The sequence below is a fragment of the Porites lutea genome, chromosome 11, assembly GCF_958299795.1.
Source record: "Porites lutea chromosome 11, jaPorLute2.1, whole genome shotgun sequence".
In the NCBI taxonomy this organism is placed as follows: domain Eukaryota; kingdom Metazoa; phylum Cnidaria; class Anthozoa; order Scleractinia; family Poritidae; genus Porites; species Porites lutea.
This window is the reverse complement of record NC_133211.1, coordinates 133,209-146,541: the sequence shown is the minus strand read 5'-3', so window position 1 is coordinate 146,541 and position 13,333 is coordinate 133,209. Positions and strand designations below refer to the sequence as shown.

Here is a 13,333-nt window from a genome sequence, read left to right as displayed (position 1 = left end):
ATTTTGACTTTGATCACCTCTGAGAGTGAAAGAGAACACTTTTTCCTAAGTTCAACTTTGATAGTTTTGTTGTGCAATATTCGTTTCTGTAACAAAGATTAAGGACTTTACTTAAGATTCAACGACGCGACGGCCACAAAAACGTTGAAAAATCAATAGGTTTAATAAGCGAAACAACAACTTTGCAAGTGCATCACGCCTTTTTGTATATTTCTTTGCCGTTTTTGCACGACTAGGACGTGAAAATAACTTATTTCGTGTTTTACGGAGAACCTGAACAAGCAACGACAAAATTTTATTTCGCTTTCCGAGCTTGAATATGGTCCCTTTCAATTCAAATTCAGGAGGGTTCGCGTACATTTGGCAAAGTAAGTAGGAATAATCGCGATAACGACTGAAAGAACGCACATTCACTTTTTTAAGCGACGTTCTCGTTGCTGTCACGTCGTTGGATCTTGAAGTCCCTAATAATTTTGTGCAACTTTTTGTAACATTTTGCGCAACATTTTTGTGCAACATTTTAGCCATACCAGTCATTCCCTGCTAGCAGAGGTCTCGTCGTGAGGGACCTCTGCGAGCAGGGAATAACAGTCAATACAAAATCCTACAAACAAGTCGAAATCAAGGTACCTTACATTTAACAATCACTACTAACAATAAAAGAAATACAAAGAACTGCATTAGAAAAATAGCACATTTTTAATGTTGTTTTCTCAGTTTCATATTTGACCTCAATTGATTTAGAAGTAGGGCATTGTACATAAGAAACTCAGACTTTATTTGTGATTATTTGGGCGAGAAAGCTCTGTATAAAACTTTGATGGATGTGTAGCCTCTTCATGACTTGTAATCCAGAGCATCCCCCTGTGAGCAGTGGGTTGAACACTGAAAATCACAGCAGATCAATGACAATTTTGGCATTAAATAGGCGTTAGGACGCCTTTCATTTTAAAAGCAAAGTACCTGATCAGTGATTGTAATGCACTGCATTGTATTACTGATGACTCCATATTTAAGTCATCTGTAGGCTACGGTGGTCCAGAAGGGTCACACATGCAAATTAAAAATGTTGCTGCAAACTAAACATTTTACCTGCAAATTAAAAATGTTGCTGCAAATTAAAAATAGGTCATTCAAATTAAAAATTGTACAGGCAAACTAAAAATATTACAAACATGAAACATGAATGGGCCCACGGCTGTAAGGCCAGGTTGCACGGCTCGGACCAGGTCCTCATCACTCATTTTTCATTTTTAATTTGCATTGATATGTTTTCTATTTTCAATTTGCAGCACAATTTTTAGTTTGCATGTACTATATTTAATTTGCAGGTAATATTTTTAGTTTGCATGTACAATTTTTAATTTGCATGTACTATTTTCCATTTGCAGCAACATTTTTAATTTGCATGTGTGACCCTTCTGGGCCACCGTAGTAGATGACTGTATAGCACTTCACTCATATGCCTTGTTTAAGAATGTCAAAATTCCTTTCTAGTCCTGTACCTCAGTCACCAATACTGCTTGAATGATTAAATTAAAGCTGATAAAAATCTTTGTTTGGTGACCAGCCTTTTTAAGGCATGTACATGTACATCCAGTCATATATGCCTTACTGCCACATTGTCATCCAGAACATAAACTCACATTGTGGATGTAAAAATTGTAGCAAAATACGCTTCTATGAAGTTTCCATCACTAAAATTTTCCTTGTTTCTCCGTAACATTAGAGTAGAGTTTTTCCATTGTCTGCAATGTTTTAAACAGCGCTGATCCAGAAAAGACACATTCTCTTGGCTCCCCTACTTCACTGTATCCACGTGCTTTAAAAAATCTCACTGCTCTGAACGCACTATCAACTCTTATGGGTCTCAGTGTTTTGAATCTCAGCCTAGTCTCAACGGCATTCAAGAGCAGACTTCCATAGCCATGCCTCTAGGGAGAAAATAAGGCAAACAGAAGGTTATATATTGTTAACGATATCACAAAGAACTGTTGGTCTAGAAATAATAATATTTGTTGAATGTGATTGGCTGAGATCAATACAGGAAATATATATGGCAAAAACAAGGAAATAATAAGCAAAATAATATCAAAGAATGGAGCAATGTCATACACTAATAAACAGTAGACTGAAATATTTGTTGTAACAACCAGTCAAGTGCAAGAATCTTTACTGGCCACTTTGTTGTCATTTGGAACATTCAATCCGCTTTTTGTTAACTGCATTGTTGGACTGTGGTTGGAGGCGACTTGTGGTTCAGGTAATTTTTTTTCAAATACATTTTTAGAGGGTAATTGTATCTTTTTTTTATTGAATCTGGAATTTTTTTTATACTCACGTGTTCCTCAAAAAGCTTAAATTGCATTTATTTAGCCTGTATGGTCCTTTCTGAAAAACACGCTACTTGCACAAATTCCAAATTCAACAAGAAACGTTGTAATGCTATACCTATGTATACCATGCCAGGTTTAGGAATGAATTTACCTATGCTCTCATCTCAGTGTGTTAACTCTGACTTTCTGTCTGAGTATTAAATTAGGAAAAACAGATGGTCAAGAATAATCTATTGCATGTTACAGCATTTTACAACTAAGGTACATTAAATAAGGAGTAATAATTGGAACTGCGAGCAAGAAGAACTGGAGCATTGCAACTTAAACAAACATGAAAAGTTGCCAATTTTTATTTTAAACAATAGGAGGAAGATTGGAGAAAATTAAAAGTGCAGTCAGTAGGTTGTCATAAGGAAAAACGTTAAGACCAGTGGACAGAATTTAACAATAATTTGACATCAGTGAAACCATGGTGTTCAGTAAAACAGCTAAAACCAGACCTATCAAAGTCCCTTTTAATCAAATTTTCTGAGAACCAAGATTTCCTAGGTACCTTTGACCATCCCTAATTCAGGAAGATCTATTTTTTTACTTTTTACAATTACAACCTAAAGTTCTTACTTGGTAGTCACCTTTGACAAAAAGAAAATTGACCCAGTGGTAGTAATCTGAGTTGGTTATGTCCTCCACATCATTCCTGGCAAGTTTTGCACAAACTACACAAACAACTGGATCTAAAACCAAAAATATACTCAAAATAAGGTTTGGTACAAAATCTGTCAGGCCATCACAACCAAAAATACAAGAATAGACACCACTAGACCCCATCTTCTGGGAGCAGCCCTAGAACAGAATCCGGAATTGCAAGACTAATTAAATCATGCAAACAGATAACTGCTAGAGAAGGTTCCAAGTGATTTCACTTGACTTCTACCAAGTAAAGGGTGGAGCAGGATTGTCCAATAAAATCATAAATTTTTAGGGAACTGCAAAGAAAAACTGAAACAAATTCTCTTTGGATTGTAAATAAATTATGGAATGTGCATTTCTCTATTTTTCTATCATTGATATTTGATTCTGTATTCCATATTCTGCTAAATAAATTATGTATAATTATTCATTGTGTATTGATTCCGTTGAAAATCTGGATTCTGGGATTCTGTGTTTTAAGGCAACTGTATGGGTGCTGGCTGAGAGGCCTGCAAACAATTCTATTGTTTGCAGAAGCTGTGGCGCTTATTCAGGTGGGGCACTTATAAACTTTTTCCTTCCAAAGCGGGTACTTACATTTATTCAAGGGAAGTGTTTAATCACTATCAGGGGTGGTGCTTATTCAAGTAAAAATAGTATGTTTGTTTACAGAGAGCAAATAATGTTAGAGTTTTCTCTTTAACAATCCAGTAAATAGCACCATCCTTGAGACCAAAACTGAGTTTGTGGGTGGAATGAGCTTTTGAATGCAGATCCCACAAGCATTCTTTCTTTCTCAATTTCCCACTTCACGGCACTCTCCACTAAATGAATGCCAAGAACAGGCTAATTACCCCACTTTTGGCAAATTACAGGCCACCCACAATGTAATAGAACGTAGCATCATCAATTTTTCCTTTTCTTTCACAACAACATTCACAGGGTAATTTTGGGAAGCAAAACAATCTTCATCTCTCCTTCTCTTCCCCCTCTATTCAAAGTTGGGTTGTTTGTTGTTTATTACATGTACCTTGAACAGCAGCAAAACATTATTAATAATATACAGGAAAAAATTTCTCGATTGTGATTGGCTAAGAGGAAAAAAGGTAATTTAGTACAGAAAAGAGTAACAAATGTGACATTCTGATTGGCTAATAAACAAAGGAACTCACTGAGAGCCAATCAAACGCGCCATCTAAGTGGCGCAAAATTTGGATCCACTCTGGACCAGTTTTGAGCAGAAACCGCAATGGTTGGCGTTTGCAGCAAATTTGCTTCTGCGACTGAAACAACTGTAGAGGAGCTGAAAAACTGCTCTAAAAACGAACACTGTGAAAACCACTGGTTTTTGGCTCTCTGTTTGGAAGGATTGGTGGGTAGATAAGGAAATTACTGATGAAATAGAAAATTATGAGCCAGCTGAGCTTAACACTTTGCTCGAGCATTTCTATGCCGAAGTAAACAATACAAAAAAGGTGAAGATTATGAACCAGAAAGCCTTAAAGTAATGATGGCATCGCTTGATAGACACTTAAAGAACAAAAGCTGCACCCTGTCCATTGTACGTGACCGAGAATTTGGTTCGTCCAAAGAGGTGTTGGAGGACAAAGCAAAAGAGCTTCGCTTGGCTGGCCGTGGTAAGCGCCCAAACAAAGCTCGGCAAGTATCAGAGGAGGAAGAAAAAATTCTGGAAGAGCGGAAAACTCGAGGTAAGAACCCAGAATCTTTAATTCAAACAGATTGAACAATTCCATGAACTGTTCAGCCCGTTTCTGCAACTTACAAACTTTAAAAACATTGAGAAAATGTTGTTTTGACTGCACGTGTGATGATATTTGCTGCATTTGAATAATTTATTTTTGCACATAGTTTATGTGGCTTGACTCCCTATTAAAGAGATTTTAAAGCTGTCTGGCAATTTTTTCATGAATATTATTAATAAGTAATCACATGATTTTTCTCATGCAATTTGGAGTAAACACAAATTGTACTCGCTCTACGGGCTCATGCAATTTTGTTAGTCTTTGAAAAAATTTACGCGTGCTTATTCATTCTAAATTGCACTCGAAATCATGTGATTACCTGTACATACAGTATAGAGGGTGGAAGAAAGAAGAAGAAAAAGAAGGAAAGAAAAAAAAGAAGAAACTGAAGAAAAGCTTCAGTTTCCTGTTTTGAAGTTGGCAAAACATTAAATGTACCCTTTAGCCAGGGGAAAATGTCTCAATGAATTTTGTTAGTGATTGTGGCAGTTTAGAAGAATTGGTATCAACTTATTTTAAAGTCTCCCCTTCAAACGAAAAATGTTATCATTGCTAAAAAAAAGTAGTTGGGTAATAAACTGGCCTCTATTTCCTGAAATCTCTCCAAACAATATCAAGTTGTCAGCTGGTGGTTCCATTGATTCACCACAGGTCTCCCTGGCAACTTGGCGAAACTTACGTCTTGTATGAGTTGTACTTTCTACTTCATACACACGCAGACCATCCTCCAACCAATCACTACAAAGATAAAAAACAAAAGGAATTTGTGCCTCATATACATACTATATACCAAAACTATATGCAGGGTTTGACGTTGCAACCTGTGGGGTCGCCAATGCGACCAGCTTTTACCCAGTGGCGACTAAATTTTCACGCCTGGTCGCCAACCTGGACCCCAAGATAGGTGACTTTCTTCTTTGGGAGAACATACACTAATGATAATTTGTTATCCTTTACAAAACTAACGGATAGCTAACGGTTTTTCTAACGCTGTAACGTTTTGCCCAAATGCTCAAATGGTTTGTCTAAAGGTTTTAATGATTTGTCTAAACGCTTTAACGATTTCTTCCAAAACTCTAACCGATTGTTGTTATGATCTAACTTTTGGTCTGTCTAACGTTTGACTTTTACTTGAAAGAGAATTGTGAAAATCACAAGTGATGAATTTGACTTTCGGTCAAATTGATCGCAATTCTCAACAGGTTGTCCCGTGTTTCTCCGGGAATGACTTTTAGCGCATTGATTTAAAACAATTTCTTTATGTCAAACATGTGTTTCAATTGCGGACTCAATAGCAGATTAGTCTGATTTAGTGATAAAAGTGTAAGCTAATCGAGACCAAATGGTGCTTATTTCTCGCGCCTCTTGTTAACAACTTTATGCAAATTTCTGTTCAGCGTGATGACCCAAATAAAAGCTCTGCCGTGACTTCTAATGAAGTACCGTTGAACTGATGCTGTTTGAAAACTTCTCGTGAAACCAGCTTGTTTGCCCGAAAACATTAGCGACGTTTCCTCTTTCTAAAGACTTTTGATCATGTGCTAGGCAACCGCGAAATAGATCAAGTTTTACCGATGTTCATTTCTGAACATGCCATTACATGAAACGCAAAACAAATTTTGCAGTTTTGTTCTTCAATAACCAAAATAACTTTTTTGTGATTCCTTAAGTTTGTTTATCTAAATGTGTATTCCACTGCTTGAATACCTGTTTGGGGAGATTCACGCTTGAGTGTGGGTTCATTTTCCCGAACACCGGCTGGTAATCAAGCCTCGAAAAACCCAAAATTGTTTGAAAGAAAGTTCAAAGGAAGTCTAAAGCATTCTTTTTTCTGCTGAGGCTAAGTAAAAGAATGTTAAGTTTATTGTATTCCATTAGTTCTTAAGTATAATTTTAGGCGGCTAGAATAACTGTTTTGGTGACCAAAACTTGGAGGCCAGCTGGCCCCAAGATTTTATTCTGAAAGTCGAGCACTGCTATGGATCACCCAAATTCTAAAACACTGTCGCTAGTGGATGTTTCCGAAAAAAAAGATTTAAATTAAGAAAGTATAAATGATTTGTTGTTCGCCACTTCTTTAATGAAGCGAGAGATCCTGATTTTTGCAAACACTGCTGGTTCAAATGTTATGAGTGAGCTCTTTTTCTTTGAAAATTTTGCAACCTATAATTAAAACACCAGTCACTCTAATTTTATTGAATTAGCAAGAGCAAACAGGACATTCTTTTGACTTTTCCTGTTGCTTGCATCACAATTTTTGCAAAAAGTCCACATTCCTGGATTTCAAAAACTTTCTGGTTTTTCTTATGTCGCCTTAAATTACTTGGATATATTTCGAATTCACACATTTGTGATTAAGTGCAATAAGAAAGCTAATTTTTGGTGTAACATGGTGTCGACATGTTGATTTCCAGAACCAACATTGTAGATAATATTTCAAAGTCAGTTTTGCATACTACTGTAGGTGCTTAGTCCAGCCACTGGATGACAAGTACGCAAGTCAAATAGTCTTTGAAAAGGGAGAGCCTCAGAAAGTTCAGTTTTTGTTTTGTTTAGTTCTTAGTAAATTAAGATTCATGAAATTATTGAAGTGAGGATCTTGCAACTTTGAATCACATACATACTTTATTGCAACTCCATAAAAGGGTTTTTCAGTGACAAGGCTACTAATCAACTAAAATAGCTCAATAAATTACCAAATAACTAAGATAATACAGAATGTTTCAAAAGTTCGTTCCAATTGTAATTTGTATTTTGAGCAAAGCATTTAACACTTCTTTAGGCAAATGTAAACTGAATCAGGTAAGAAATTTATCTAAAAAACCGTTCAAAGCAATTTCAAACCAAAATTTGAAGAAATTTGGGAGCTCGTACATTCTATACCTCACCGCTTAGAAAATGTCAGAAAACATACAGGAAGACATTCTGGTTACTAATATTTTAGTTATTCAATGTTAAATGAATAATGAATAACATACTAGTCTTTATAAAAGGTTTTTTGAAATAATTAGTGAAATTTAAGCGAGTAAAAAATCGGAACAAACTTTTGAAACACCCTGTAAATATACATTAAAAAATAAGTGAAATACAATGGATCATTCACTCTTTACAAATTCATAGATTGATCAGAGAAAAGTAGGTTGACAATTTTTTTCCTCAAAATTTTGACAGAATCTGAAGATTTAACATTGTCTCTTAGATTATTCCAGAGCTTAGCACCGCGGTAGGTGAAAGACCGCTGACCGGTGGTTAGGCGGCACCTTGGAATGTTCAGTTGATCCCGTTGTCTAGTATTTCTACTGTGAATTTGTGAATGCAGAGTAAATTTCTCGAATAGGTAGTCAGGCACAAGTTTATTAATACATTTGTACATCATCACTGCCTCATTCGAGTAAATTCTGTCATTAACAGGCAGCCAATTTAGCGATTTGATAGCTTGTGAGATGTGATCAAACTTTTTGAGGTCAAGAACAACATGGGCAGCAAAATTCTGCACTAACTGAAGTTTGTTGATGTTATGTTAGCTAGTATTTGACAAAACAGTTGAACAATAAAATAACTTACTAAAAACGAAAGAGCTCATAAGGAGAAGTATTGTTTTCTTATCTAGCAATTATCTGCACATTTTAAGTACAGCACTTTCAATGACTGGAGAAAATAAGTGGGTAAATGATAAAAACTCCATGCAGCATTTAAGTTGTTCGAGACTTTCCCAGTAGCACTACACTTTTTTTATACAGTAATGATGTAGAAGGCCATAAAAAGGAAGCATATCTGCCCAATTCATTATGGAGCTCTAGCAAAGTCAAAAAATTCAAGCAGCAAAATGTTACTCTGCATGGACTACAGGTGCATGATGACACGTGCTTTTCACTGGGATTTCTTTGCCGTTGCTGCACAATGAATACATAAAATTTCCTGATGGAAAGTTTTTTGTGAGGCCGTAAACAAGCAACGACAAATAATTACATTTTTTTTTTCTCTCTAAACTTCGATTGAATTCATTTAAAATAGTGGTGATTTCACTGCTGTTGCATCATAACTTCATCAAGTAACTGCACGACACACATTTGCACAGAAGCAAAAATAATAACTAGCTCAATAGCTCTTTGCACAGAAATTTCATTTTGGTTTTGAAGTTAAAATAATGCCTATAGAAAATGTACAGGAATTTAAATCAGTTGGCGCTTGGAACATTTTTTTTTGCGCACAGTCCGCATGCCAGTTTACAAGTGGCCAAAGAGACTGGCCAGACCAGGGGGCCTTCAAACGGAGCAGTCATTTTCTGTAATGCAGGAGTTTTAGCAGGGCTCAGAAGCTGTTGGATTGTCACAAGTTAGAAAAGTGTTACGGCAACTTACAGGACAAATTACAGTTCACTACTCCTCTTGTAAGATAAGAAATACTCATTTAAGTCTTACCAAGGACCACATGTACCGTAGTGCCTGACACTTTTAAATAATGGGACTCTGGCAAAACCATGGACATTGATCCGTAATACTAAACAAGCAGCTCTTAAAAGGGGGAGATACACTTTGATCTAATACACTAGTCAATTGCAACCATGACTCCTAAACCCCCGGGAAATAAAGGAGAAATTTACAACAGTATCCTTGTTATTTAACGGATTTACCCCAGGGCCTAGTGACAGATTCACATGGTAGGGTAATTACCCTCTCCCTAATAAGCTGTCTGTTAACAAGCTGCTAGTCAAGTTTAACAAATGCCTCACTTTAACTGATTGTGATAATCATTTTATTGACATTTTTATCATGAACATTTTGCTATTCCTTATATGGCGTGATAAATATATATCACGTGACCAGTTTTAGCATGTACTTGTTCAGCATGTCTTCGAGTTAGGTTTTGATTCATTGTAAGCAAGAATACGATAGTAAATTGTGACAATTAGGATTTGCTCCGGTTTCAAGAATTAAAGCGATTGAATTTACAACAAAGCTAGTTTCAGTTTCTTACATGGCGCCCCAACAGAAATATCGCTTGTTGTAAATTCTATCACTTTTAATACTCCAGACGGTGCAAATCTTAATCGTCAAAATTTAACTCTTGTATTCTCACTTACAATGAACCAAAACCTAACTCGAAGACATGCTGAATAGGCACATGTAAAACTAGTCATGTGATATATACAGTTATCATGCCATATAAGGAACAACAAGATGTTCACAATAAAAATGGCAATCTAATGATTCTCAAACTGATCAAATATTTGAATTGAGTCATGTATCTATCTCTCCCTCATACAAAAACCAAAAAAGCCATATACCCACTGACACAAAGGTGATAGGTTCAAAAAGTTAGTTTTGTGCATAGTGTATTAAATGTTCAAAACCAAATTTGTTAATTTTGCCAGCTTCATATGTATTTTTGGACAAACACATGCTGGTGGTTCTGTGTGTTTGTATTTTACTTAAATTTGTTGCATACGTTAGTAATGCTAGGATCGAAACAGCCATATCATAAAAAGCATAGCCCAAAGCAAAGCTCAGAGATAGTTGGGTAGCAGTCAGCAAAGGATCATGGGGCAAACTATTGAGGAGGTCAGTACGGGTCAGTTACAGCAGGACGGATCTCCACAATCCACATCACCAATTTTAGCTATAATTATCTAAAATTCAGAATAGTTTTGAATAAAACAAATTTATCATATCCAAATTGTTAATTTTTCACAAGGCAGTGGCTGAATTGGCTTCCAAACTCTGCTAGTTTGCGTCGAAAGTTAGCCAGGTTAAGGCTTGATGTCATTGATCATGGTCAACTGACTCCCCACCCCGGAGACGGATACAACAAATGAATGTAAAATCAACATAATTGCCCCCCATTGCTCCATAAAATCCCCACTATCTGTGGGGGTTTGGGGGTCAGGGATGCAATTGACTAGTGTGTAACATGCACAAGTGCATGAGACCAAATTCTTTACGATCACTTCGCCCCAGTTTTTTGGATGAGGAATCTTGCCACTTATTATATTTGAGCCGCAATTGTTTTGCTTTACAACAAAGAGAACGAGGAATACAATCGAACCTTCCCGTAACCACCGGTGGTCTCTTCCAAGAAGAGGTCGACCGGGCACATCTACTTTACGGAAGATAATTTAATGCGTGCTATTTCTAAGTTACACCATTTGTAGTTCCATTTTGTTACTAAAGTTCTTCGTATATTCAAAGTAGCATAGTGCACACAGCGAATATAGATATCACAGAATGCGTCAAGTGGTAGCTTACAAGAGGTTAAAAACAAAGAAAATTCCAGGCCAAGAAAGTGGTCACGGTCGCTTACAGGAGGTGTCGTTTACTAAAGTTTCGAACTGTGAGGCTTTGACTGGGACAGTTTTAGTGTTTAGGTTGGGTGGTCGCTTATGTGAGGCAGTCGCTTACGAGAAGTGGTCGCACATGGAGGTTGGACTGTATTACATTTGAAGCGCGCTAAGCGACTCGAAATATGACTCGGGGACGAAATGACCGCATGCCAGCCAAATAAAGCCCTTGATTGAACCCTTAGCTTGCCCAGTATTTTGAAAACGGAATTTTGACTTATTACAGAAGTTTAGGAGAAAGAGAGACAGAAGAACAGTTGTTTCTAGGGAAGAAGAGTTTCCTACCTCATCCTAAGAAATGTCCTCTCACTGCCATTGACCGGAGGGTATGGTTGTGGAAGTCATACATGAGGTAGATAACCGAGCCTCTAGTACCCAGGCCTTCAAGACTACAATTTTCGCGCGCATTGTAAGTTAAGTGGAAGCAGGGTCTCGCGAGAGTCTGCGTAGCAAAGCTTATTAAGCGTTTTCTCGGTTTTGGCCGCACGAGAAATGAAACAACAGCCACCCCTCCCCGCTCTTTTACTTACGCCATTTTTCGCGCGGTCTTTGACTCTCGTTCCTCGTTCTTTGCTCCTAAACCGCACGGAAACGCTTGCTACGCAGGCTAGCGAGACAACAATTATCAAACCCCATACGAACCCTGCTTTACGGACACCCTATTGTCCCACCTGTACGGACTCCTCATTACGGACAGTTTGCTTTGTTCCTGGGGAGAGAAATCTCTTACATTTTATCTAAATTTAACCGGCTTACTATGAACACTTTCTATGCCCCCCCCCCCCTCCCCCCACCCGCCTCCCTGAGGGGTTTGACTGTATCTTTTACTCTTAACGATCTTTTTTCCCGCCAATCAACGCGCGACTGATCTCTTGGTATAACACCCCTAAAGATTCTTAAATTGGAGGGATCTCAGAGGTGTTATTTTGACACGAAAGCCCGGGGGGGTACTCCCATACATTACCTATACGGGTATGTGCCGCCAAACGGGTCGTGATTTTGAAGCTCCTGATTTAGAACGGGGTATCCATTTCAGAGGCGTTTTCTAGAACGGGGTATAATATTTCGAACGCACGAAAGCTCCAGTTTTGTAAGCAGCCATTTGCAATTATTCAAGGACAGATTGCTTTAAAAATACGGTTCAATGCGTTAACAAGCAAACTGTTGTACGCTTTGCACCTCAGAACGGAGTATAAAAAATTGGCCCATTTCTAGAACGGGGTATCAGTTTTAGGGCGAATTCTAGAACGGGGTATCAATCTTAGGGGAAATTTTTTTTTAGAACGGGGTGCCAATTTGGAGTCCCGGGCGGCACATACCCACCCAAAAAATACCCAAGTGCCCCCCCGGGCACGAAAGACACATGAAATCAAGGCTCTTGATTCTGTAAACTATACAGTAATAGCCCGCGTATAAGAACCTGAATTTTTCAATTTAGCCTAAACAGGTTCTTATATAAATGGTACTTGAAGCAAATTTAGGCTACCGAGGTTCTTAAAATAGGTTCTTATATTTTCATAAGAATTTCATCTGAATATACTATATATATTATAAATATCATCTCATAATACAGTATAAATCATTTATTTGTACCATAGAGCAATGCCTATAGGCAGTTCAGTGCAGGTACAGCATATGTCCTAGATGATGATCTTAATTCAGCAGTTTCTACCTATACACTTTTACAGCAACCCCACTGATAAGAACCTAACTTAAAATTTTAGCCTAAATAGGTTCTTATGTGGAGGGGGCTTAATATGAAAATTTTAGCCTAACAGGTTCTTAAAACCCAGGTTCTTATATGCGGGCTATTACTGTACACAGTTTTCACAGCTCTACTGTGTGGTATGCAACCGTGCCGATTGTGGAAATTGTTGAGCGCAGAAGACATTGGAGCAGCGAACATCAGCGTACATGTAAAGTAAAGTGTTCTGACCTGACCTGAAATCAGGCCCATGAAATCAGGCCCATTTTTGGGAGGTTTTGAGGACAAAAATTTAAATTACTCCTTAATATGTGTATACTGCACTAGAGTTTCCATCTCTCTCTAATTTTTTTCCCTGAGGGATTTTCTGTGTTCACCAAAAGCCCTTATACAGTATGAAATAGAAAGATATCATAGATGAGTGTATAGTAGACAAATCCAAGTCCCCTGATAGCTGTTGTGTTTCAATGATATCTTTAGTTTAAATTTTTTTTTTGTTTTT

At 37.4% G+C, this 13,333-nt stretch overlaps 1 protein-coding gene across 2 annotated transcripts; it reads right to left on the bottom strand.

Moving 5' to 3' along the window:
* Nucleotides 1-1,247: 1,247 nt before the first annotated feature.
* LOC140951868 (uncharacterized) lies at nt 1,248-11,464 on the bottom strand. 2 transcript variants are annotated; one of them, XM_073401234.1, is made up of 4 exons: nt 11,412-11,449; nt 5,469-5,527; nt 2,958-3,070; nt 1,248-1,934 (listed from the first exon to the last, which is right to left on the bottom strand). In XM_073401234.1, exons 1-4 carry the CDS (start codon nt 11,414-11,416, stop codon nt 1,698-1,700), a joined length of 414 nt encoding a protein of 137 aa, XP_073257335.1. In that variant the 5' UTR covers nt 11,417-11,449; the 3' UTR covers nt 1,248-1,697. The 2 variants fall into 2 exon arrangements, with proteins under 2 accessions (XP_073257335.1, XP_073257336.1); XM_073401235.1 differs by having other exon boundaries at nt 1,249-1,934; nt 5,373-5,527; nt 11,412-11,464.
* Nucleotides 11,465-13,333: the final 1,869 nt, after the last annotated feature.